This window comes from Notolabrus celidotus, chromosome 16 (assembly GCF_009762535.1).
Source record: "Notolabrus celidotus isolate fNotCel1 chromosome 16, fNotCel1.pri, whole genome shotgun sequence".
Lineage (NCBI taxonomy): Eukaryota > Metazoa > Chordata > Actinopteri > Labriformes > Labridae > Notolabrus > Notolabrus celidotus.
The window spans coordinates 22749947-22776671 of NC_048287.1; the positions used below are offsets into that span (position 1 = coordinate 22749947).

At 38.2% G+C, this 26725-nt stretch overlaps 2 protein-coding genes across 4 annotated transcripts; both read right to left on the reverse strand.

Moving 5' to 3' along the window:
- Positions 1-1506: 1506 nt before the first annotated feature.
- On the reverse strand, positions 1507-6036 carry LOC117828273 (26S proteasome non-ATPase regulatory subunit 4). The gene is made up of 10 exons (XM_034705311.1): positions 5908-6036; positions 4365-4505; positions 4132-4246; positions 3892-3978; positions 3682-3750; positions 3379-3594; positions 3170-3278; positions 2685-2816; positions 2517-2566; positions 1507-2012 (listed from the first exon to the last, which is right to left on the reverse strand). The coding sequence occupies exons 1-10, from the start codon at positions 5931-5933 to the stop codon at positions 1842-1844; spliced, it is 1116 nt and encodes a 371-aa protein (XP_034561202.1). The 5' UTR covers positions 5934-6036; the 3' UTR covers positions 1507-1841.
- A 2455-nt stretch (positions 6037-8491) lies between these two features.
- On the reverse strand, positions 8492-25906 carry LOC117828121 (phosphatidylinositol 4-phosphate 5-kinase type-1 alpha-like). Of its 3 annotated transcripts, none has more exons than XM_034705120.1 (16): positions 25758-25906; positions 25242-25391; positions 22606-22640; positions 22301-22387; positions 19937-20067; positions 19659-19776; positions 19289-19441; positions 17000-17299; positions 16700-16908; positions 16498-16581; positions 15416-15464; positions 15250-15334; positions 13465-13632; positions 13079-13304; positions 11658-11734; positions 8492-11555 (listed from the first exon to the last, which is right to left on the reverse strand). In XM_034705120.1, the coding sequence occupies exons 2-16, from the start codon at positions 25288-25290 to the stop codon at positions 11452-11454; spliced, it is 1875 nt and encodes a 624-aa protein (XP_034561011.1). In that variant the 5' UTR covers positions 25291-25391; positions 25758-25906; the 3' UTR covers positions 8492-11451. The 3 variants fall into 3 exon arrangements, with proteins under 3 accessions (XP_034561011.1, XP_034561013.1, XP_034561012.1); XM_034705122.1 differs by having other exon boundaries at positions 11647-11734; XM_034705121.1 differs by lacking the exon at positions 8492-11555 and having other exon boundaries at positions 11638-11734.
- Positions 25907-26725: the final 819 nt, after the last annotated feature.

Sequence of the window (26725 nt, forward strand, 5' to 3'; positions counted from 1 at the left end):
CAAGAAGAAGTGCAAATCAAAATGGAGCTTTAAAAAAATAAATGAAATAAAAACTAAAGAAAAAAGCATGCAAGCTTGTAAAACAGACCCTTAAAAACAGAGTTAAAATTTAATAAAATCACACAATAAAAGCTTTTCTGTAAAAATGTGTCTTGAGTAATGATGACATAAAACAAGGGACTGATTCTGCAAGTCTGATCTTTGGCAGGCTGTTCTAGAGTGTGGAGCCCTGACTGAAAAAAGCCCTCTCCCCTTTGGTTTTCAGTCGGGTCCTTGGAACAGCTAAGAGAGCACGGCCAGAGGATCTCAGACTGCGTCCAGGTTTGTAAAGGGAAAAAAGCTCAGAGATATATAGAGGGGCAAGTCCATGTTGTGCTTTAAAAGTCAGTAACAGAATCTTAAAATCAATCCTGAAGATATACGATAAGTTATCCTTTATTCGTCACACAATGGGGAAAATTAAGTGTTACAGCAGCAAAGATTATAATATTTTATATATATCATTTTATAAAAGCGCTTTAAAAGTTTCTCTAAGACAGGGGGTCCCAAGCTTTTCAGCCTGCGACCCCCAAAAATATAGGTGCCAAAGACTTGTGACCCCACTGTCCCTCAAAGTTATTAAATGTTGCTTCATACTTCATTTACTTCAACTTCAAAATGAGTTTTGTCTACATTATTAACTGTTAGCTAACCCAAACCCTAACTTTAGGAGTCATCTGGCAACAAAGAAAGGCAGAAAACTAATGAAATGTACTTATTTGCAGGGTTTTATTAAAAATGTAACTACAACTTTTGTCAATATTTTTACAATAATTGGTAAAATAAGCAAATTTAGATTACTTAAAATTTTTTAAAAAACTGGAAGACATCTCACGACCCTCCATTGGGGTCCCGACCCACATTTTGGGAACCCCTGCTCTAATTCACTTGCCAAAAAAATTAATAATACAATAGATAAGCAAAGGAAAGCAAAGCAAAAAAAACAAAGAAAAACAAAAACAAATCAATTATAGGTTAAAAGCCTTTCTAAATAGGTGGGTTTTGAGTCCGGATTTGAAGTTGGTGAGTGAGGAAGAGAGTCTGAGGTGTTTGGGGAGAGAGTTCCAGAGGGTTTGGGGCAGCGACAGAGAAAGCCCTGTCCCCCCAGGTTTGGTACTTGGGTTTGGTGAGAGGGGTGAGGAGGTTGGCATTGGTGGAGTGGAGGTTGCAGGTGGGATTGTACGGTTGCAGAAGGTCAGTGAGGTAGGAGGGAACTAGATTATGGAGGGCTTTGTAGGTGATGAGGATCTTGTAGTGTATTCTGGAGGTGATGGGAATGCCAATGGAGGTTCTGGAAGACTGGGGTGATGTGGTCTCTGGAGCGGGTGTGAGTGAGGAGGCGTGCAGCTGAATTTTGTATGTACTGTAATTTGTTGAGGAGGGTGTTGTTGGGTGTACCATAGAGGATGCTATTGCAATAGTCAATGACACCACTATGGGGTTCAATAAACACACCAAAACACAACGTATGTACACATAGCTTTTATTGCAAAAACACACAAAGACATGACAGGAGTGTGGCTAACTGTTTAGTTTAGGAGCCTGTCATCAAGCAGTGTTCATTTCTCAGCAACTATTCCATGTAGAGAAAATCAGGGTTATACTTTCTTAAGATAATATCAATAAATGTTACTTTAAGTCAGATTTTTCACTAAATAGTCACTATGTTGGTGCTTTTGAGTGTTTGACAGAAAACAGTAGAATTAAATGTCACGGTGCTGTCAGGTGTTTGGGCAATTTTCTTTATTAATCCTGCATAAATCTGCGATTGTTCAGTGGATAACCGACGCCTTGTGGCCTCCTCATTTCTTCTTCTCTTCATCCTTTTTGCCGTCTGGCTTGTTTCCTGTCTGGGAAGCCAGGGAGCCCATGGCGTTGCGGATGGCCTCGTTGTTTGGGTCGACACCAGGCAGGTTCTCGAGCACACTCTGAAGGAACTCTGGGTCTTGCATCACATCGTAGTCATCTTCCTCCTGTCAGATTGTAAGAGGAGAAACAATCAGTCATGAAAGATTAGTTTTTGTTTGAGTACTATCGAGGTCCAGAAGGTACTTGCTTTGCCTAATATCAGACGGAGTGTTTAACCATATTGTGATTCTGATGATGATTGTCATTTTATTATTGCAATTCATGAGCAACAAACAGAATTCATGTGGAAAAAATATTCAAAGTCAGAAATGAAAGTTGCAGTGATTTAAAAGCTCCCCAGTTTGCTTTATTGTTGCTATTTGGAGAAAATGTGTTTAAGTTTATACTACACTTTATGCAGTCACTACAGATGTAAAATCTCAGTGTTGGAATTTTTATTCAGCCTCACCTATCCACTCATTTTCAAGATCTAATACTGTCAAGTCAACAAACCTTTACCCTACCTCTAGCCCCCATTTCCTTTTAAAATCCTATTGAGAATACACCAGCACCAGCTGAGCCAACTTGAATGATTGTGATACAGTTTCAGACATTTTCTCCTGACTCACCTTGGCTGAATCCGCAGTATCCATGGGGGCTGGGTCCATTTCTCCATACTCTGTACACACAACAAAAGAAGAAATGAAGGTGTGATGGAAACAGACTCTAGAAGATATAAAGTTGACCTTAGGTGATAACACCAGCATAAGTTTATGCAAAAACCAAATTAATTTCACCTCCTCCAGCAAGAGACATCTGCATGGCGTAGGCTATCTGCTCCTCCTCTGTCATACTGCTGAAGTCAGGGAGCACTGCTGCACCACTCTCAGGCTGAGATACTGACATCTTCAACAAGGCATCGTCTGATTCTGGGAGAAAATCAAGGACAAAATCAGGTAAAACAACCAAATGTACTGACATGTATCATCCTGTTTAATCCTGATAATTCTTATCAATCAATCAATCAATCAATCAATCAATCAATCAATCAATCAGACTTTATTTACAAAGAGCTTCTCATGCAATGACATTGTAACGCAAAGTGCTGTACATAAAAACAACCTAAAACAGAATAAATGCAGAAAAAGATACTGGAAGCCAATGCAGAGACTTTAAACTTGGTGTGCTGTGGGCTCTCTTTCTGGTCTTTGTCAGCATTCTAGCAGCTATCATCACTACTGTGTCATCAGTGAAAGCAACTGCTCAATATTCCTCCATTTACCATCAGCGCTGGGCGTAGGCATGCCTGCGTCAGCTGCAGAAGCAGCAGCAGCTCTACGGGCCTCCTCCTCCTGCCTCTGTCGCTGCTCCTCCATTGACACACGAAGGGCCTAAAAGAGACACAAAGATTCGACAAGCATTTGTGTTACGTAACATTATTCATGCTGGTTGCTATATAATGTTTTATAGCAACATCTATCTATTGCTTACCAACGCCAGCTCTGGATCAGCACTGGGATCAACACCAAACTCAAAGTCGCTCGCACCAAGACCCATCATGGAGCCTCCCTCACCAGCCAGGATGGGAGAGGACAGCAGCGCATCAGCCAGACTTGGCCCAGGAGGGACTGTGACCAGGTGGGAGCCGGTCCCCTCTTTCCCATTTAGAGTATTTATAAATGCAGCCAGTTTCTCTGTGTTCACCTCCTTAAAGGAATGGCAGAAAAACATCAACTTAAGTCATAAAAGGAGATATGGATATCAGCAAAGTATAATATCATTTTAAATTCTCACCTCCTCTCCAAAGTTGATAATATCCACATTCACTTTCTCCTTTTTCAAGCGTTTTGCCAACTTGACGAGCTGTGGAATCAAAATCAGGACAATATTAAACATACACACTGACACTGATACAGAAAAGGTATTTTAAACATCAGAATTGGAAATTGGTAGGTAAGTACATTTGTGTCAGAAAAAAACAAACATGTCAGAAATCCAACTTACATCTTTTTCATTGTCTTCCACGGGACTCCCAACAAAAGCAATGATCCTCATCTTATGGTTCTTTCCTTGTCTGTGTTTCAGGGCCAGCTGAACGGGAAGAACAACACAAACATACCCAATGTAAGACAGCGGCAGTAGAGGGTCCCATCTTGTATTTAACACTTCAGTTACTACTAGGCAGAGCCTTTCGGTTCATTTGGTAGTAAATGATGAAAGCTAAAAACATAAAATTCTCCTCACATGAGCCACTCTGATGCCTGTGCAGAAGCAAATCTTTCCTTTAGGCTGGACAGCATGGAGTTTGGACAGGATGCGACCAGAATCTGGTGTCAGTGTGGTCAGGACCTCACAGTTACTGCAGAAAAGATCAAAACAATCATCAGTGGTTACTCATCTCTATTTGCTCTATGTGGAGAGAGGAAGGTATCCAAGTCTAAAAACTACATTTGTCAAATACAGTGAGATGACCCTACTTTGCCATAGTGATGAGGCCCACGTTGTTCTCTGGGTTGCTTCGTGTTTTGGAGTGACAAACAATGTTGACAGCATCTTGTTGAGCCTGTAGCCTCGTCGGTAGAAAGTCTCCATTCCTCATGTATTCACTGTTGTCCACACTGAGGGGAAAGAAAGCACCGGGTTAAAACCACTCTGGCATAGCACCAGTGGTGGACAAAGTGCACAGCTTCATTGCTTCAGTCAAAGTATAGATCCTCCTGGTCAAATATTACTCCAATACAAGTGAAAATTGCTCTGAGTTAAAGTACTGAAGTACTTGCTTTTAAAAATACTGAAGTATTCAAAGTACTTCTTAAAATATATCAAAACTTGGTACTTTCATAAAGCATGAGTGCAGTCAAGAACACATAGAATTTGGTTAACATTTGGTTACATCATGTTTATCTAGAAACTATTACTTGAAATCTAAAAACTATACCATGGAATAAAAACGGCGACTTAGTTACTACAAGCACAGACAACTTAATTTGAAATGTTCATCTGGAATGAAACAAATGTTACGTAGCTCAACTCGCTTTCTCAGGTTGGACTGTGAATTTTTGTATGTTTGGGCAGAGAGGGAAACAGGGGGAACATTTCAAACGATACGTATCATTCTTCATTTCAAAAACCTCTAACACGGGGCTGAAGATATGGCCATGAGTGCTCAGGTTGAGAATTATAGCCATCATTACCACCTCTGAATGAACTGCCTGATCTGAGTGAAATTTGCTTTGTGTTTATACGATATACAGGTATGTCTAAACCACTGAGACAAACACAGTTTACTGTCTTAGGGATCAGATTTCAGAAAAGAGAAGGAAATTCATGAGGTGACTTCAAAGCAAAAGTAGTGAGTAACTAGAGCACTGATAGAAATGTAGTGGAGTAAAAAGTACAATAATTGTCTTCTGAATGTAAAAGTAATAAGTTCCCCCAAAAGTAATACTCAAGTAAAGTACAGATACTCAAAATATGTACTTTCCACCACTGCATACCACTTAGCTAACATTAGCAGCTGGCATCTCAATCACTTATTAACCGAATCAGTAAGGCCCTGTTGATCAGTTTGTGTAGGTGTAACTTTTCAATTCACATTCAAAACCAGCTGCATCTGGAAAAAGCTTCATTCTTTATAAGTCATGATCAGCTGATGCTATGACATTAACAAAACATTAGCATGGCTGCTAGCGTTAGCAGCTTTTTTGGAAACACGAATCAGTCCAATCAAGGAGGCTGTCAGCTTGTTTTTGTGCTAAGTCGTTAATAGTAACAGTTATAAATATGCTCGTATACTCATTAGTGAAATAATACTTAATTTGCACGATAAATCTGGGTGAACTTTAGCTACAATGACTCAGCCCGGTTGACACTATGTTAGCCTGCCATCAGATAACGGTCAGATATGACCTCATGTACTTTTCACAATTATTTTAAAAGACTACCCAACAAAATTAAGACTTCGCATGAACAGCTTTTAGGTTAAAAACGACCATAAAAGACGTTTAATGGAGTACTTACCAGACCATAGTACTTTCAAGCCCCATTTTGGAAACTTCTTGTTGCTTTCTGGCACATTCCAACAAGCTCGCAGGCTATTGGACAATGATTGAACAAAGACGAATCTGATTGGCCGAGGCAAGTGAACTGTCAGTTATGGACAAAAAGGGGAAAATAGTTTATTAAAAATGTTTATGCCACACAAACAAGTGTTTTTGTCTGACTTAACCCTCCTGAAATATCAAAGAGTATGTCTTTTTTTTAAATAATCTAGTTAAAATCAATATACACTTCAGGTCAAAATGATTAGCCCCCAAGGAATTCTGGAACATTTCCCTTAAATTCTGCCCAATGTTTGCATCATTGATAAAACTTGATATAAGCAAACATTCACCTGTGTTCTTTGGTAGCTTTGGTACATTTAAGAATGTAAAATACATTTTTAGGATAGCTTTATATCAAATATATTGAAAAATGGGGTGGTCAAAAGTATTAGCCCCCATGTGAATTTTTGCTTTCAAAACACCCCTGTGCAGTAAGCTGATTTGCAAAAGACAAAGGAAATCAGTCTTGAGCTCAGAAAGAAGATAATGAAGGCTCATAATAAGGGGGAGGCTATACTGTCATGTCCAGGCGTTTTACATAGTCTGGAACAGCTGTACGTTGCATCATTGCAAAGTACAAGGAGACAAACTCTGTTAGAAACAAACCTGGGCGTGGTAGAAAATGCAAGATTTCAATAACTTTGGGGAGGAAAGTCGTCAAAGATGTCTGCAAGAGGCCCATGACATCTGCCAAGGTGATTGTTGCTGAACTGAGCTCCATTGGAGTTGATGTTTGAATGAGCACAGTTGTGTAGGATCTTCATCGTGATGGGCTTCAGGACCACCATCCTAGAAGAACCCCTTTACTCAAAGAGCGGCACATCAGGGCCAGACTGAGGTTTGCCCGAGAATATTTGAAAGGTAAAGATAAGTTTGGAAGTCCATTTTTTGTTCTGATGGAACTTTTTGGGCACATGTATGTTGTTCATGTTTGGCCAAGAAAGGGAGAGTCCTTCAACCCTTAGAACACTGTTCTCAGAATTAAACATGGTGGTGGGAGCATCGTACTTTGGGGCTGTTTTGCAGCCTCAGGCACAGGCAGCCTTGTTTGGGTGCATGGAATCATGAAAAAAGAAAGTTATGTTGACATTTTGAGGGATTATATGAAGAAATCTACTCTTAGTCTAGGCTTAGGTCGGCCCTGGGTCTTCCAACAAGACAATGGCCCAAAGCAAACTTCAAAATTGGTCAAACAGTTCTTAAAGGACACCTGAACCAAGGTTTTGACGTTTCATGTTTTAAATATCCAAATCAAATATAGTGAAGATTTTGACTTTGTTATTTTGGAAACAAATTAATTATAAACACTTGTTTTAATGGTCATTTTCATGGAGAAATCAAGGGTTTTATCTGATTTCACAAGGGGGGCTAATAATTTTGACCTCAAGTGTATATACATGTATATTTTTTCAATAATCTTTTTATTTGTTTTCAACATTTTATAAACATACAAAGCGAAAAACAAGCACAAGAGAGAAAAGTCAAAAGAAGAGGGAAAAAAACACCTTGTAAAACACAAATACGTACATTATTAAATTTAAAATAATTAGTACAAATACATAAACCATGGTCACATTACAGCCAGCCATGTTGGGTGGATGTCAGAGGTCCATAAGCGGTTGCCAAACTTTTAGGAAAACATCCCCCTTGTTTTTCAGAGTGTATGTGCGTTGTTCCAGACGCAAGGTTTCATTCAAAGTTTGTTTGAACAGGTTAAATGTAGGGGGTCTGTGCTGATTCCATCTGAGAAGAATACATTTCTTCACTATGTAGGATATCATAGCAATCCTCTTTGTGTGTGTGGGATCCAGTGTTTTGTTCAGTTCTGTACAAAAAGATAACATATTGGTGTACAGTCCAGCGAGGTCCCCACAACCTTGACAGTCAGGTCATGTACATCCTTCCAGAAAAAAAATAACTTTCTGCATTCCCAAAAGATGTGCAAATCAATATATATTTTTTAAAAACTAAATAAAGTTTTGTGACTGATACACATTCTTTGGATGAAGTGGAAACTGAGTACCATTGTCTTTTGTACTGTACAAACTTTCATGAAATCGCTCATAAAAAGTCTGAACTGTTGCTGTGGACAGATGAGCAAACACTGGAACAGTTGTTTATTCATTTCATTTGTATTTCATTTTGTTTTAATTTTCTTCCTTTGTTTCTTGACAATGAATGAGTGAACATGTTGTGTGCTCTGACCCTGGACTGCATTAATTCATGGTGTCTTGTAGGCTTATGCAGGTTGGGCATATTATTATAAGTATGGCACAATAATAAACTGAAAAAAACATCAACCTTCTGTTGTGTATTTTTACTGGTAATAAAATAGAATAGTCTAATCAACTGTGCTACCACAGACTGCAATAAGAGAATCTTAACAAGATATCAGATACTTTTGCTTGAGAACTGCAGTAGCTACCGCAAGTCCATCGATATGGAACATTTTCTCAAAGATTCCTCATCTTATCAATGCAAAAATTACACAAAAAAACGTATATTTTATGAACCAGTCATGTTTATTGTTTTACAACATTGCAAGAGGGAAATACACCAGTAAATACAAAAGAATACCTCATAATTTACAGTGAAAATGCCCAAGAGTTCATGATTTAATATTGTCTTACAGTATGCATTGCAGTAATATTGCCTAACTAACTCTGTTAGAGACAATTATCTGTACAATGTAATATAAACAAAAGCAACATGCCTTTTTTATTTAATATTTTTAGGCACAAGTGTAAAGGAAAAAAAACAGTTCAAAAATAGCAACAGAGAGAGAAATACAAAATACATCTGCAGTGAAAAGGCAATGTTGTGATTCTTTTATACAAGTGTGCACACATTAATGGTCTATAATTCAAAGGCAAGTGAAGATGTATTAAAGGTCACAGAGAAAAATACAACATGATTTAACAGTATAACGAAAATCATCACAAAGAACAAAAGACTTTTACAACACAGGTTTGTTGTACCAAAGCAAGGCACATTGAAATCACTAAAAACAAACACGCTGCAAACCAGGACATTTCAGACATACAGTTATAAATACTATGATACATGTGACTATTTACATGTTTGGTTCATAGGCTGTGTGTGTGTAACTGCTTTGGGGGATTACAGTCAGGAAACGCTCACTTTTAATGTTAAGGCAGTTTGATATAGCAGCCAATAGAATAAAATAAACTCTATATACCACTGGTAATATGCACGCTAAACTGCGCCTCGGCCATGATATCTACATTAGAAAGGCCAATTCAAATGGTCATTCAGAGTGAACAAGGATTTTCTTAAACACTCAAAATATTTTTCAAATTATTCTTTTTACGCAACGTTGCATAGAATAGACCATAATACATGTTTTTTACATTTTCAATTCCAGCTATAACACCCAAGTTTAAACACTTAATTCCTATTTTGGTGCCAAAACCAACTGGAAATGAACATCCAATACTACGTCATCTGAGCTCAAGAAAGCTTTATCTGTTGTGCTTTACACACCTGACAGCCATCACCACTCTTTGCTAAAGAGAGGGGGGAAAAAACTCGACCACAGCTGGGGTGGAGTCTCAAAACATCCTCTGTAAATCATCAGCTTCACTTCGGCTAACAGAGGCTCCTCTGTGAAACCTTTTATTTTTTACAAGACTAATAACTCTGTAAATGAGTTTACCAAAGCTTATCACACTTGCAAAAACAAAAGTCATATTAACATGATGATTAATACAACTAATTCATGGGAGTAATCATTGAATTATAAAACGAAGGGAAAGGAATCCAAAGACTAGAGAACATAAAAATAAAGAAGCCATCCATGATGAATCAGTTTCATAGGTAGGCTCTGATATGTGATCAAGTGATGGTAATAGCTAACGTCAGCTCAATCCATATTATATTACGTTAACATGTGTTGCTTTTCTTAATTTTAGCAGCAGACTACTACAAACGGTGGAACAGTATGAAAGGTCTTTAAGGAAGATGCAGTACCAGCTCAGTTTTTGTTCTAATATTTAGCAGCTGAGTCAAAGCTCCTTTTATCTACTTTGATCCTTTTGGCCCTGATTTGCTCCTTTGGAAAAGTAGAACCTGCAAAGGTTGCAACCGTCTGTTCTCCAAAGAAGCCAGGTCTTTCTATTCAACAATACATATATTTTATGTTCAATTGTATGTAACTTTCATACTACTTCTAACACTATATCAATGCACACACACAAAAACAGTGCTAAACAGGTACTCTAAATCACTCTGTCCTCTGGTCTGGACTTCTGCTACTACTTTTGTCTACTACTAAATCAAAGTTTGTTCTTCAGGGATGCAGTGTAAGTGTGCATACATCCTGTAAAGTATTACAGCTTTTACAGCCACAGTGGGACATCTTCTCAGAATGCAAAGATTAACTTTAAAACTATCTCCAACATCACACGCTGCAATGAAAAACAAAGTGATTGTACCGTGTTTGCAATGTTATAATGCTGAGCTCAATGCTACAAGAAACTGTTATATAATGTCGGGTAAAAGTTCAGTGAGACCCTGTAAGAGTAATTACTCCATTTCCCACTCAGGCTCAATCTGAGGGTTCACTCTGTGGTGGCATTAGTTGCAGAAACTCAGCAGGATTTCTTACTCCTTCTAACACTGAGTAAACAAAGTTAAATCAAGACTTATTCGACACACGACGCGCCCTGTTTCATGAAACAAGCCTCAGTGTCAACACGTTTAGTGCTGCTCTCAACGGCACAATAATATATCCATGCAAACATCTTAGTATCCCATCTTTGATAGACTAATGTAACGTGAGAGACAGTGTTTGTGTTTTAAAAATAACCTTTTGACCTGAACATGGAAGGTGACAGATTCATAGTCTTTATCAGGTTTTTTGAGATCCATCACAACAACTGGTTAAAAAGTAACCACAAGCTGAGGATGGAGGCTTTTTTCCAGCACGATTTCTACTCAAAGTAAGTTTGAAAAAATATCCATTTCCCCTCGATGAATACGGTCATTTCTTTCAAAAATAAATCATTTCATCTAACCCTGTCCTTAATCACAAGTAAACTAGTTTTGTGTCAAAGCATGTTAAAGACAAAGCAGGAACACTATGTGGTGTGTGAACCTCATGATGTTCACAGAAAGCGTGCAACAGCTGGACAATACGTGTTACAAAAAATGATGCTTGTATGAAGAAATTTAGTTCTAAAGTAAAGAGGAGTCCTCACACTGTGCTCATCAGAGGGAAGAAAAATCTTTGGTTGTGCATCCAAGCATTCCTCTGATTTGAATAATAGTGTTCAACAACAAAACAGCATCAATGCACCCATAATTACTAGTGTCAGAGCACAACCACACACTCACAAGTTCATACCACGTTCAGATTTGGAAATCAAAGTGCAAAAACAAAGACAACAAAAATAACACCCCACTTAGTCATGCTGCTGCACAGGTATTTAATCCTGGTACCTCAAATCACACTAACGGGGGGTTGTAACATTTGATCCATGCCCAAAATATTCTCCAAGTTTGCTTCCAGTTGTTTGGGTTCATTATTCTTTACCACGTCTACACCTGCAAAGAAAAATAGATCAAGCTGGTTAGAGAAGCATAAAGCAGAAGTGAAAAGTGTCAGAAACGTGATAGAGAAATCATGTTAACTAACAGAGCATTTGCCTGCAGTGGGAACGATGTCACTGAGTGAGATCACGTCCACGGAACCAAGACTGTCCTCGAGAGTCCCAACATGAGAGCTGCAAACAAGAAGGAGCAGAGTAAGAGAACTGACCCTCATACAAGATCAAACACTGTGAGAACAAAACAGCACATGAGTTTACATTTCCATCTTCAGAGCAATACTAAGGACTATGATTTTCTTAGTGCTTGGATTAATGTGTGTTTACTTTACTGAAGTCTACTTAGAGGATGTTTCTCTATTATCATACTTTCAGCCTTGAATAGGTTTGGGTTGAGTCCTGCTAATAGGGGAATATATATATATATATATATATATTTTACACATCCCACAAGTCTCTTCTAAAGTTACAAACTAAAGAGAAGAGAGAATCCTTTATAAACTTGGAAAAAAAGCCCATTCCTCCATTAAATGCTATCCATACATTGGCAGCAACTACTAGTTACTTGCATCATAAACTACAGGGTCATTTGCACAGGTTTGTCTTATTATGAATAAGAAAACTTTTCCTCTGTTTTAATCCTGAAGGATGGAATTCACAAACTTTGTTTGTTCGTTGTACATTATGCAGTATGTTGTCATTTCTTTCTTTCTTTCTTTTTTTTTTTGTATTTTTCTTTTTGTTGGTTTTGTATAACTTATATATAATTTGTTAATTTGTGGTGAACAAAGAGATACTGAAAAAATGCAATAAAAAGTTGAATGACAAAAAAATAAAAAAAATAAAAATTAATTCTGTCTAATTTCAGCCAAATATGTTAATTATTTCATTATTCAATTAATTTTCTCTTTTTTAACTCTTGGTTTATCCCAAAATGCACAGGCATGAATGAATTTAAAAACAGCACCATCAATTTAAAAATGTTCAATTGCAAGGGCTAACTGTAAAATCAATTCAATGATGTTATCAATATTATCCCCAAAAACTGAATATATGCTTTACTTTCACTAAAGCAACCTCATACATGAGACTGAGCAAACCTTGAGTAAGAGAGGTGTTGAATCGACTTAATGGTACTTTGAGGCTGTTATTTATATGTGTGGAATAATTGCTGGACATGGCACAAGTTTCAGGCAAGTGTAACCATAAAACCAGAAACTGAATCACATCAATTTAAGACTTTGAAGCAGGGGCTTTAAAAATAACTCGAAAGGGTTATTTATAGGCACCTGTCAGAGTGTCATCTTGTACGATGTGGTTATATTGTGATCATAGTACCGATGTGGATCTCACATTTAAAATCACAGAACCTCTTTATAACTGTGATGTGCAATACAACTGACATAATGTAAGGAAAGTAAATACAGTTGAGTCTGAAAGTAACCTCTATATGCATTTACTTCTGAAGACCTCTCATCATGTTTGAGAAAACTGATCTTGATGTGTGTTCTCTCCTCTCACCTCTTGGGGCTGCTGTGCTCCTGAGCTTTGCTCAACATGTTGTGAAGATCCACTCCTCCTGACCTGCTGCTATGCTGAGAGGGAGGTGAAGGCTGACCTGTGGGAGCATATGCAGAGTTTCCCATGGAGGAGGAGGAGAAGGAGACTGTGGTTTCGGACGCACTGTCAACACCTTCGCTTGGCAGTGAGGCGCTTGGGAGGAGGTCAGGACGACCTGACTGCATGCCTGAGAGGGAAAGGGAGGAAAAATGTTTAATACCCGTGCTGTGAAAGAAGCACTTCACATGCTGGTACATGCAGGAGGACTGAATCTCTGCCAGTATCAGTACACAACAGTTGTTTTCAGCACTCCAGCTGCAACATGAAATCCTGTTTCCAGATCTTACCATTGTCTCCTTCAGAGTCTTCTTTGGTGTCAGAGCTGATTTGATATTGGAGGGAGGCGTGCTGGCTGTTTGTGCTTGTCTGGGTCGACAGAGGAGGCCCAGAGCCGGTTGTCTTTCTCAAGGGACCATGTGTGACTGCACGGCGCTTCTTAGATGGCGAGGTCTTTACTAGATACAAAAGAAGCAGTCTTGATCAGAACGCAATAAGAGAGTACGGCATTCAGTGTAGCCACAGAACATAAATTGGCATCTTCCTGGGTTACACTGAGGTCATGTACTGATATGATCAGCTGTGACTTGTGCAACTACATTTCATGCACCAGACTGTTGCAAAGTAACCACAGACACCTCTGTGCTCACGTGGCATTAGACCTGTTGTTATAATGCACTATTTTTCACTTTGTTAGACAATGTTAACAAAAAAAGAAGCTGTGGAGTGTGACAGACACATCATACACAGTTCACACAGACCAACAAAACATACTGTTTTCATTGTTACTCATGACAAGGAGAACTGATCCTACACTATGAGATACTGCTGCAACAGCTGCATGTCATCTTTATCAGTCTCTAATCAAAGTATGGCTTTGTCAATCAAGTGGCATCATCATGCACGGAATGAGGATGCTTTGTATTTTTTCTAGGGATGCACCGATCCAATCCTGGTATTGGATATTGGTTAGATTGGACTCAAAAAGCTACATCGGATATCGGTGACAAGGGGATATATAGTGCTGATCCATATGGCAGATCTATTCATCTCAGTTCTATGCTTTGTCTGTGTTTACAAAAGCCCTGTGCATCTGTCATCAGCGCCGGCCGGTCTGTGCATTTTTGCAGAGCATGATGGAGGAAAACTACAGGGCTCTGCAGTTTAGGTGTATTTCACGCTTCTTTTGCTAACAACTCCGCGGTAATGTTTCGACGGATGGCAGTCGTGCTGAAAAATATAATGGGAGCCCAAAGGAAGAAGTTTACGTCAGCTGTTGCCTACTGCAAAGAAGCAAGAAACCTTCTATTAATGGATTCTCAGTGTGGAAAAACGGACAGGTTATTGGATTTAATTGTTCTGGATCCTTGAAATAAAGTGATTCCAGCCTCTGGTTTAGCACTTGGAACCCAGGTACAGTTCACCGTCAAGTCAGAAAAGCCTGAAGATGCCAAAACATTATTCTATCCTCACATTAAGGAATAGAGATTGTTTAATCAATACCAGGATCGGATCGGCTAGTATCGGTATCGGCAGATACCAAAGCTCAGGTATTGATATTGGGACCTATCCTCCTAAAAAGTAGGATCGGTGCATCCCTAATTTTTTCCTCATCGCTAGGTACCATGTCCACTGCTGCCATTTTTTTTTGCCCCAGCAGCGGCTATTTTCTATTTAAACCCAATGTGATTAGTAGTTTCCAGTGCTCATCCTTGCTGTGCAAAAACGGCAGTAGTGGACAATGTGAATACTTTTAATAAAGGCAAAACTGTCTTCATGGAGTTCAACCCTTTTGCTTCATCTTCCATGTTAAACACATAGTAAATTTTTTTCTCTGTGGAAAACTCCAGAGTCCTAGAAATGTTCGTGTGCCATGACAGGGAGAGCTCTGAAAGGGAGTTAGAGTAGATCATGGACTGTGTCCAAGTATCTCAGGCAAGCCTGGCCAGGACAAAAATCAAAAGGGTGTTTGGCACACCCCTGATACGCTGGTAAAAGTGCACTTTGCTTTGATCTGTGTTGCAGCGCCTTGTGTGCTCACACTTCTACACGGCATACAAAAAGTGAAAACTCACGTGAGATCTTCCTGAAGACCGTGTTGCACATGAACTTCTGGAATCGCTCAGCATAGAAACTTGGTCTGTGTACAGACACAGTGTCCTGAACAAAGAGAGAGCAGGGGTTACAAATAGATCTTCCATTCAAACACACATTCCACTGAAGTTAGTAGAGATACCTTACCCCATCATGGACCAGAGCTTTCCACGAGTGTTCGAGCTTCTTCACTAATCTGAAAAATCAACACAGAAACTAGATTACTTAGAGGAGTTAGTAGACTGACATGACAAATCCATGGTAGAAAAACTGAGCAGACATCCACTTTAAAGTTAATCACTGAGGCTTCTATGGAACAGATGATCGATTTATGCAGAGAACTTCATCCACTCAAAATTTAAAAACCCTAACACCGGTAGAGACGCATTCTCGGTGGGCTGAGAGAAGACTACTGTTACAAGCTGCTAAATCAAGAGAATCACAGCGTCTTCCTTTTTTAAAACACATACAAACAAGATAGAACAAATTAAAGAAAGAGAAATCAAGTGAATCACACGTGTCTAATGTTATTGTGGATGGCGGGCGGAATGAAAACACTGCAGGTTATCTTCCAATCAGACGTGTTCAGCATTGCAGTACTACCCCCCTAGCAGGGGCTTTTAAGGGGGGAGATTATCTACCCCTGAACTAAATTTAGACCCTGGGTCCACCGGTCAAAACACACGTAGTTCCGGGGTAAAGTTCCTCTGGTTGAAAAACGCCTATATTCATGCAGGTAGATTAAAAGCTAGCATAGGACCAATAATAATTAATTTAAAAATGATTCAATCTTCACTTATATTATATTTATAGACAATTTAGCTCTCAGTGAAAGTCTTATCATTTCACTAAACATTGATGCTGCATTCAAGGAGTGTCGGTCAACCGTAGGTTTTTTTGTTTTCTTTACCACAAAGAGTTCTTTCATCCAAAAGTTGGCTTAATTGTCTATCGGCAGTAAATGTGATGATGATTGAAAAACCTAAATAACAGCAACAACAACAAAAATGAATTATTAGATGTCAGACACATCAGAAAACAAGTTTCCGAGTAGGAAAAATGCACGTGAACGCCTGCTCAAGTCAGAAAAACAACTCAGAAACTGGGGCAAGAATTTGCTGCCTGACTTGCAGACTTGAAATCACATTCATCATCAACATGGTGGGTAAACAACATCAGTCACTGACTTAATGAGGGGTATATGAACACACACAGTGTCTACTGTTTACCTGTAGGACTGCATAATGTCAATAATGCCAATATACACCAGCAGTCTCTCGCCTTTCGCATTTTTTGCTGGGATTCCTCCAGTTCTGTTAAGCAAAACACAAACACACATCGTTTATTTATTTGATTATTAAAACAGAAGAAGTTGTGAGGACTCTGTCTCCCTCTTGACCTCTGCATGGACACCGAAACACTGCCACTCACTGGTCCTCTGTTTCCGATGATCCCATGCTCCCTGCCTCCGCCTGGATGGCCTCGATGGCGGTGCTGTACAGAGACTTTTGACCTTGGGGCCTCCTTTGGTCTGCACCTGCAGCGACCGCTTCCTCGCTGACCTGCTCTCTGCAAGCCTGGTCTAGATTGTGGACTCCTACCAGAAGGCTGTAATCCATAATCTTGAAACTTTGTAACAGCTGAGAGAAAATCAGAGAAAATCAGAGAAAACAATTAAATCAGGACAAAAGTACACAAAGTTTATGCGCAGATTTTTTTTCACTTTTTTACCAGACAGTCTCTCTGGATGGTCTTGCACACAGCACTGTACTTGTCCCCCTCCATCAACAGCCCCTCTTGCATGTCCTGCATGAAATCCAGGTCCTTGTACGTGGGCACGGCCTTGTCTTTCTCCTTAGCCGAGGCTCGTCGCTTGTAGGTGGAGCCCTTTAGGTCATACTTAAGATGCATGCGCACAGTGCTGGGGAGCAGATTGTTCATGACTACGATACGGATGTTCTTCCCCGCTGCCTGGACGCAGTAGAGTCCGTAAAACTTTGGTAATAAGGTCCGCTTGTTCTGGTTCAGATTCTGTAAGCGAGAAGAAAGGAAGAACTTATTTATGGGTTAAAAATTAAGGAAGAATACTTTTTAAAAGGCTGGGGAAAAAGGTTAATATATATATAACAAAGAAAGGCATGAATAATAACGAGGTCAAAGAATGGGTTGGACTTCTCCCATCCCACAGACTCTGCTCATTTTTCAAGTTGTTTGTAAACCACATAACACATTTTTTTTTTATTTTCTTCCATTTCATTTATTTCTTTCGCTATCTTTAATTTGAATTATTTAATTTCAGTTTTTTTATTTTCTATTTAGTCTCTATTTGTATTTCTTAATAAAACAGCTCTTTATTTATTTTTTCTTAACCCTTAATTTTGGGCAAATAAAGCTGTGTACTGTATTTGTATGGCATAGATGTTTGTAGTTCATTAAAAAATCAAATGAAATAAAATTAGAAAAGAAAAAAAAAAAAAAACAGGTGCCCAGAAAGTGATGATGTAAAAATAGAGAAATGATGAATAAAAAAAAACATACTGGCACTCACTGAGGATGCCTCCAGTAACAAGTAACCCACCCTTTATCAAAAACTGATTTGACATCCAAATTATTTTGAAAATGCAGATCTCTCCAGAGATAAAAGCCTCAAAAAAGTCAAATATTAGCCTGTGCAACCAATCTTAGGAGAGGGAATGATATTTCAAGAATGGACGATGCCTTTGGTGCTGCAAGTAATGCTTCTTTTTTTATCAGAAATAAACAATTTGCATCAATAATTTGATCTTGCATTTCTGTTTTGTTCAGAGTAACTCACTATAAAGAGTAATGCAAATTTTTATCGCCAACATGTGGTATCGACTTGGTTTTTTTTTTTTTCACCAACAGTCTTAAATCTGACATTTCTCTCATTGGCCCAATCTCAATGTCCACCCTGAAGCACTCACTGACTTTGAGGCGCGTTCCCGCTCAGTCCGTGAGGCTTTAGGGCTGTCCCACTGTCAAATCATCAAGTGTGTGAGGGATCTCTCACTGACTTTTTGAGCCCTTTATGCTCCCTTTCCTTAAGTGGGCATTTATGCAGACTTGGCGTAAGAGAATTACCCAGAGTTCATAGCATTGAGACATGAAACACTGGATTCCCAGGGGAAGCCCTCGAGCAAGGAAAGGTAAACGTACGCCGTAACATGAAATTTAAAAAAGGGTAATGAAATTTACAAGTAAAAAAAGTTTGCATGCAAGTATAAATATAGAAAACAGCCTTAATCAATTATATTCACACATATGTGTATACAGTATAATTTATATATTTATAGTTACATAGCCTATTCATATATTTTAAATGTTGTGGTTAAGCAGTCTGTACGGTAAGAGCCTGGATCACATGGCAGTCAATCATCCCTTTAGCGCCTTCAATTTGAGGAAAGTAAAAATTGTGCAATTAAAAAATCCTAATATCGCCATGGTGAGCTTCATGACGTCATGCAGGTCCCATGCAAAGTCTCAAAGTGCTGTCCCATTCCCAGTTATACAGTTTGAGCCCTTACAGCCTCCTGCCCTCAATCACTTAACAGCTGACGTCAATAAAGTCAAGAAGGGCTCAGGGCTTAGGGAGGACATTGAGATTGGGCCAATAATTCCACAAATTAGTCTGTCTGTAAGATGGGACTGGATCTTATCCTGTCTTGATGTTTGGTCTTTGTTAATAATATAACAGAGAGTACGGTCTAGACCTGCTCTGTTTGTTAAGAGTTTTCAGATAACATTTGTTGTGATTCAGCGCTATATAAATACAGATCAATCAGTTGATTGATTAAATGCAGATGAAAGTTCAGACAAACACTAAATCTATTTCTGACCAATCATTTCAGGAACAGCACCAGTGGTGACATCAGACTTTGCTTTCGATATGAACAAACAGACAGATGATGATCAGAAGTCAGTGTGTGTTGTAATTGAGTAATAATGTCACATGCTTTCTGCAGATTAAATCCTGTACCTAAGGCTCCTCTCAAATCTTACCATGAAGTATCCTGGGAGCAGTTTCTGCAGAAATTCGGCCTCTTTGTGCTGCACCGTCTTGATGATGTACTCATCATCACTGGAGAGGTAGAAGAGAGATCCACTGGCCCCGGAGTTTGACAGCTCGATAAGTGACTCATTACACAGAGAGTACTGAAACCCAGAGTGAGCACAGTGATTAGACATGTGATAAGAAACAAATAAACAACACAGATAAATAGAGAGGTTAAAGTCAGCAGCTCCACCTCAAGTGATTCAACACTTTTCTGGTTTCACTCTTTGCAGTTCCTCATTCACAATTTTGTTCTCACAGTTCACAACCCTTCCCCTTTCTTAACAGCTTCACAAGCTTTAGAAGAAACAAGAATACCATGTAGTCATCAGGCCGGATACCAAACATCTCCCTGAAGTAGCGGAAGGCGATTGGGGCATATGTCTTGAACCTGAAGTCTCCATAGTGATGGGCTGGTGTCAGGTTACTCCCTTCACTGCCAATTAAAATCAGACAAGGATTACTTACAGTACATACAAAGAGGGGAGGGTTCAGCACATTAATGTGGTGCAGACAAAACATCCTGGTACAGGAAATAAAGCAAACATTTAATCATCTTCACGACAAATCCCTCCTTCATTATTCAAAAGACTCGCCTGGGAAAGAAGATGCTTTCCACTACTTCAAAGTCCTGCAGCAGCACGTCTCGCTCAGGTTTCTGGCTCAAGCTGCCAACAGTGTGCGTGATGCCTAACTGGATCGCACCTTTCAGGGCAGACGATGTTGTCTGGAAGGAGAAAGTATCAAATGAAGTCTGTGTCTCTGCTCGATCCCGTACTAAATGTCAATGTCCGACTGGACTGAAATGTCTGCAGAGCATCAGCTGATATCACACTTGTGTGAGTTCTTGCATGTAAACTGAAAGACACTACAAATCAATGGATATATAATAAACTGCATGAGTGGAGAGCATGCTGCAGAGTTCTGTTAAGACGGCAGTCTTGATTGATGACCACCTAGTGACTAATCCTTGGTAATCTCTATGACAGGATTCAACAAAAGAGAGAATATATCTTATTTACTTTTATGCATATAAATGGGTCATTGACATGACGTACATATTTTTGTGTCCAAATCCATTATTTTCTTTTGAAATAATTTGTTATTTTTAAGACATACATCAATTGATTCTATAAAACCTGATTATTTTAAATACAATTTCAGTACAATCAAATATTAAGATTTATTTTATTTTGAAGTACCTCAAACCCTGAAAATGTCAGGAGGCGTAATCATCCGAGCAAGTGAACTGACTTAAAACACTATAAAAAATGTATTTTAATAATAATAAATTCAAATTAAAACACTATGGCATGATTTTACATAAGAGCTTTGAAATAAACATAATTTCATAAATATCAATAGTTTAAAAGGCGCCTAAGGTAATTTAAAAACTTTTGTCCAGCAATTTGCATGTTCTCAAATGTCAGAGTGGCACCACCGTACTCATGGAGCTTTTATTTTGAAAGTAAGTAGTTATAATGGACTTCAACATATGAAATAATTCAGAGGACCCTACTAATTGTCATGGCTGAGTTAAAAGGTTTGTAGATGTAGACTTATAGGTGGACGGTAACACTTTCCATGTCAGGTAGTACAACATACCTAAAACTGTAAAAATTACATTTTATACCTGGCCAATAGAATGCAAAAATCCTAATATATTGTAAATAAAAAATATACTCACAAAATACAAATGTGTAAAGCACTGTAACCACTCTAAGGGATACTTCCTAAAACTTTCAGTTAGAATTAACGATAGGTAGGTACATATATTTTGACAAATATCTGTTTGCGCCACCTGACATTTTTTGGGTGTTCAAGTTAAGAAAAGGGTAAAAACCAACGCAATGTGTTCAAACAAGCCTTGTTTGAACACATTATTCCAGACACAAAAATATGCATTGCAACCATTCTGGAAATACTTTTAAAAAAAACTGTTTTGAGGCTTATTTGTCAACGACCCAAATGTAGCATGTTTACTTACTCAGCTTGATTCAACAGTTAGTCTATCAACAGAAAAAAGGAGGATGGACAATCTTTAAAAAAAAAAGATGAATATTGGATATGTTTGTATATAAAAAGGGAAGCTTACTTGATTTTTAATTATTAATTAATTTCAGAGAAGGGGTGGGATTTAACAAGTGTTACTTCTTCCCACTCCTTTTCGGACATGTTACAGAATTCATATTAGTGATGAAACAGCTTTGTTTTGATTATTTATTTTTTGCATTATTTGTGACATTCGCATTTTTTGGGGGGGGTGGGGGGTAATGTCGTTTTGTTTATTTGTATTTATTTTTTGACATGTCCGAAATAAACACTTTTAAATCAAATCAAAATAAACATGCAAGTCTTCTGATAATCCATTAAAAGCCCCTTTTCCATTGTTAGTCTGCAGCAGTGCTTTAACAAAGTTCCACACGTTTTCCACACTGACTTTTCTTACTGAACCCTGCAATGCTGTAAAATTCTTGTCCTAGCAGGTGTTTACATTGTACAGTGGAAGCGTGAGAGATAAAACGCGTAAACAAACAGTAGAGCTTCACACACACACTCAGACATGCACACACAAAGCTGTTTGCTCATCCGGCTCAGATGATTTACAGTAATGATGTCTCACTGTTGCACGTCTGATGCCAGCACAGCAGTGGGACAACTTTCTCCCACCATCACGCCTCTGTGATATATAATATAAAAGTCCTGCCTTGAACTGGCAATGTAAAAAGGGCTGATGATCTGTCATATTTGCAAAAACTTCCATTATTACCCTCAATCTGATATATTTTGGTTTTGGCTTGACTGTCAGACAAAACAAGAAACATGATGATGTCACCTCAGGCAAATTGTTACTATTATCTGCCTTTCTCTTTTAAATATTGTGCAAATAACAGTTAGCTGCAACTCTAAAAAGCTAGTTACTGTAAATGCATCCAAGTCAATGATGGCTGATCTCCCACCTTCTTGTATGTGGTCTCCCCAGTTGGATTTATTCCACGATGGCCGATGGTCTTCTTCATATTTGGAGACATGGTCACCGTCGGACTCTGTTAGTTAACACACAGTGAAAACCAGAATGTTTAGAAGTGGGAAAAAAAGAATTGCAATTGTGTAGCAAAAGGTGATTTGCTAATGTTTTAAAGAGGAAGGAAAGAAGAATGTGTACGCTGAGTACTCAGGAATGTCTGACTGAATTGATGTGTTTCATAACTACACAAATCTTGATTGCGCATTTCCTTCAGAAAAAAAAGTCACTTCTCCTTACCTCGGGAGTAGCATTTTTTTTAACCCCAGACGATTCTGTTGAGAGAACAATAGAAAGCAAAAAGTTTACAGAAGAGATAGAGAAATATGAACAGGTGTGAGTTAAAACAACATATTTACTCTATCATTGGATGCATTAATATCAGGCGACACAGCTCGAAGCAGCTTCTACCACTCCCTAAAACACAGAGTGCAGCTCGGCTTTGAAACAAGCATGCAGACGCACCTCGTTCATTACCTCTGAGAGAAGAGAGTCTCATCCAGAACTGCCTCTGCAGGTCTTTGTGGGCAGTGGGAGGAATTAGATAAGTCTGCTATTACTATTAAAGCGAGTTCACACAGAGCCAATGACTGTTCTGATCTAATATAACAGACAGTGGTAACAAGTTTCTGATGGAACAGAAACTTAGGTTCTTAAGTATGTAAAGAGTTTTGAGGAACGCACTCTGTTATTCTGTTTTCTTTCACAATAAATGTGCAAGGGCTGAATGGAAATCAAAGAATCACAAGAAAACAAGAGACCAGAGATTGAAAATGACACAGAAGAAAATCATAAGTGACCTTTACTGGAGTCAAATCTTTGGTGCTCTATCCATACTGTTGACTACGGGATGGGATATTTTGACCATGGTTGCTTCAATTTTGACCAAGAGTTTTTTTTACTTTTAGTTTTAAAAAAGTGTCTTCTTTTAGAAGTTTTTTGGTAAATTCCAGTGGTGGACTTTAACAAAGTAAATTTACTTGAGTACTGTACTTAAGTAATTTTTTTGAGTATCTGTACTTTACTTGAGTATTATTTTTTGGAGGATACTTATTACTTTTACTCCACTATATTCAGAAGACAATTATTGTACTTTTTACTCCACTACATTTCTATCAATGCTCTAGTTACTCACTACTTTTGCTTTGAAGCCAGCTCTTGAATTTCCTTCTCTTTTCTGAAATCTGATCCCTAAGACAGTAAACTGTGTTTTTGTAGTTCTGTTTGTCTCAGTGGTTTTAGTCGTACCTGTACATTGTGCGTCTCCACGGTTGAATGTGGAGCAAACACAGAGCAAATTTCACTCAGATCAGGCTGTTCATTTAGAAGTGGTAATGATGGCTATAATTCTCCACCTGAGCACCCATGGTCATATCTTCAGCCGGTGTTAGAGGTTTTGAAATGAAGAATGATACGTATCGTTTAAAATGTTCTCCCTGTTTCTCACTCTGCTGAATCATACAAAAAGTCACTGTCCAACCTGAGAAAGAGTGTTGAGCTACAGAACATTTCTTTCATTACAGATGAACATTTCAAACTAAGTTGTCTGTGCTTGGAGTAACTAAGTTACTGTTTTTATTCCATAGTATAGTTTTAAGAGATTTAAAGAAATGTTTTTTAGATAAACATAATGTAACCGAATGTACTTCTATGTATTCTTTACTGCACTCATGCTTTATGAAAATACTAAATTTTAAGATTTTTTAACAAGTACTTTGAATAATTAAGTATCTTTGAAAGCAAGTACTTCAGTACTTTAACTTTGACAGAGCAGCTTTCACTTGTATTGGAGTAATATTTGACCTGCAGTATCTATACTTTGACTTAAGTAATGAAGGTGTGTACTTTGTCCACCACTGCAGTTAACATACCATGAATACCATTTACAAAGGTCACACATGTTAAACTAGAAAGATGTGCATGTTTCTGCCTTTCCTCTACATGCCTATGAGACAACTGAGAGGATGAACTGACAGTTCCTGATAAACTCAGATTGCAAAGACTGCTGACTTTAGGATCAATAACCTGAGCAAATCTCAATACCTGTATCAACTAAGTGACAGACCAACCTATGGCAAACATATCTGATTTATCCCTTCAAGAGTCTGCTGAAGTTAAAACTAGTCCTGAATGCAGACAAAACCAAACTAATGCTTTTCTCTACCTCAAGTGAGTCCCCATAGACCCATATAACTTGTTACTGTGTATAAATACTTGGGTTTTATTTTTGACTGGGAGCTTTCGTTTAAAGCTCATATAGCCAGCCTGGTCTCCAAACTTAAGGTGAAACTAGATTTCTTCTTCAGGGATAAATCCTGTTTCTCCCTCAGAACGAGGAAGCTTTTAGTCTCTGCAACATTCCTGCCTCTTACAGGTTATGGTGATGTGTTGTACTTGGGAGCCTCAGTTAATTGTTTGCAAGCCCTAAATAGTGTATATCACTTCGCTCTGAGGTTTGTCACGGGTTGCTGTGTTTGCACACGCCTCACTCATCACTGTGAACTTTACATCAAAGCTGACTGGCCATCCCTGAGTGTACGCAGGCATACACATTGGCTACATCTAATTTATAAATGTCTTCTTGACTTGGTCCCAATGTATTTGTGTGTGTATCTACAAAGATCAAAAAGCCACTGTTTTTGTGATCACAAATTGCACTTTATTTGCTAATTAGTTGCACTTTTAATTATTGATTGTTTCTACAAACTGTCTGTATATATGCTCCATGCTGTTGAGTTGTGCTATTTATTTTGATGTGTGCTGCTGACCTCTTGGCCAGGTCGCCCTTGTAAATGAGGTCTTGATCTCAATGGGTCTCATCTGGTTAAATAAAGGTTAAATAAATAAAAAGAGAAAGCTGATATAGTAATACTTACGACCGGGGTGGCCCTGCAGCCCTGGAGGCTCCTCTGCAGCTGTGGCCATTCAGACCTGAAACCAAACTCAGACTTCTTTCTTAGAGGCGGAGAAACTCAGAATCCTGAATTCAGTCCTGGACATCCAACGCTGTCAGCCTTCTCGAGTCTCTGTGTAGACAAACAGTATCTGAAACAAGTATCTCAAAAGGTTTCAGCAAGAGGAGCAGATGACTTCATGCTCCAAATATTGACAGCAGCCACGTTGACGGACTCTGCTGGTCTGAAAACGAACAGGAATAATAAACTGACTGTAGTTTTTAACAAGCAGCCTAATCTAAAAGTATGTAACTTAAGTAAACTAGGATTACTGTTAAAAGCAGTTCATGGTGTAACAGGATCGCCCGATAAGTTGCCGACATGTCTGGGTTGTATAGAGGCGAGAATGCTAACTAGCTGCTACCTCTGATTAAAGTTTTCTAACTTTAACACAGTTAATAACAAACAGGAAATATCATTAACAACTTGTAAACTCACTTGAATAGTTTGTGGATTAGTTTCTGTCCTTTCCAAAGTGAGAAAAATCAACTTTTTTCTCTTCTCCAGGCTCTGTTTTCCCTAAAAGTAATGAACGAGGAAGCAGTGCGGAAGTTTGTGTTCTTCCCCGCGAGCCAAGCGAAAACAGAACTTCCGGGAGATGACTTTTCAAAATAAAATACATTTTTACAATAACTAGTTCTTCAAACCAAGATTGTTTTTTTTAAATATTTTTTTATTTGGGACAAAATCAGAGCGAAATGCAATGATACAAATTCAAAATGTACAATGCCCGTCTTTTTTTTCTTCTAATAAAACAATTCATCCTCCTAAATGTTTTACCTGTAGAAGTCAATTCTCAATACGTTTCAGGGGCAGCAAATTCTGGAATATTTATTCCAATGTAGCGAAAAACTGTTTATCTTTAAAATGTTATAAAAGATGCTTGAAAAAACTTTTAATCACTGTTACTTTATTACACTCATGCTCAACCACATACTCATGGAGTAGGTGTCCATGCACATTATATTCATATTTTGTACTTTTGAATTCTGTTGATGTAATATCTGTATTTATATGAATTGTTAATTTTGTATATTCTCATGTTATTTTATTTTTAGTATCAACTATTGTCTTTATATGTGTCAATTTAGTGTTTTTTTTTTTTATTCATTTTTGATATTAGAACACTATTTGGGTGGAGGCCTCAAATAAGCTCTCTGAGTTTTCTGCCTCTTCCTGCACATTATATTATTTATCTTTGCTGTTTTTTTTTTTAAATGTATTTTCTTTTAATTGTGCAAATAAATAAACATAAAGAAACTTAAACATTGTCTTTGCATTCAAAGAAAATTATAATGAATCAATTCAGGATAAATCGAGGTCCAGGATTAATAATCAATTTTAATTGAGAAAATATTTAATTTTGCATGGTTAAGAGTGCAATTCATTGAAAAATTGTACGTAAC

What these genes read in the sequence shown, in the direction of transcription:
- LOC117828273 (XM_034705311.1), bottom strand. Translation starts at nt 5,933, where the DNA reads ATGGGGCTTGAAAGTACTATGGTCTG. An exon ending in CTTGAAAGTACTATGGTCTG is followed by an intron (nt 4,506 to 5,907) that starts GTAAGTACTCCA and finishes CTTTCCCCTCAG; the next exon opens with TGTGGACAACAGTGAATACA. An exon ending in CTGATCCAGAGCTGGCGTTG is followed by an intron (nt 3,279 to 3,378) that starts GTAAGCAATAGA and finishes TGTCTCTTTTAG; the next exon opens with GCCCTTCGTGTGTCAATGGA.
- LOC117828121 (XM_034705120.1), bottom strand. Translation starts at nt 25,290, where the DNA reads ATGGCCACAGCTGCAGAGGAGCCTCCAGGGCTGCAGGGCCACCCCGGT. An exon ending in TCATCGGAAACAGAGGACCA is followed by an intron (nt 16,582 to 16,699) that starts GTGAGTGGCAGT and finishes TTTGCTTAACAG; the next exon opens with AACTGGAGGAATCCCAGCAA. An exon ending in AGACTCTGAAGGAGACAATG is followed by an intron (nt 13,305 to 13,464) that starts GTAAGATCTGGA and finishes TTTCCCTCTCAG; the next exon opens with GCATGCAGTCAGGTCGTCCT.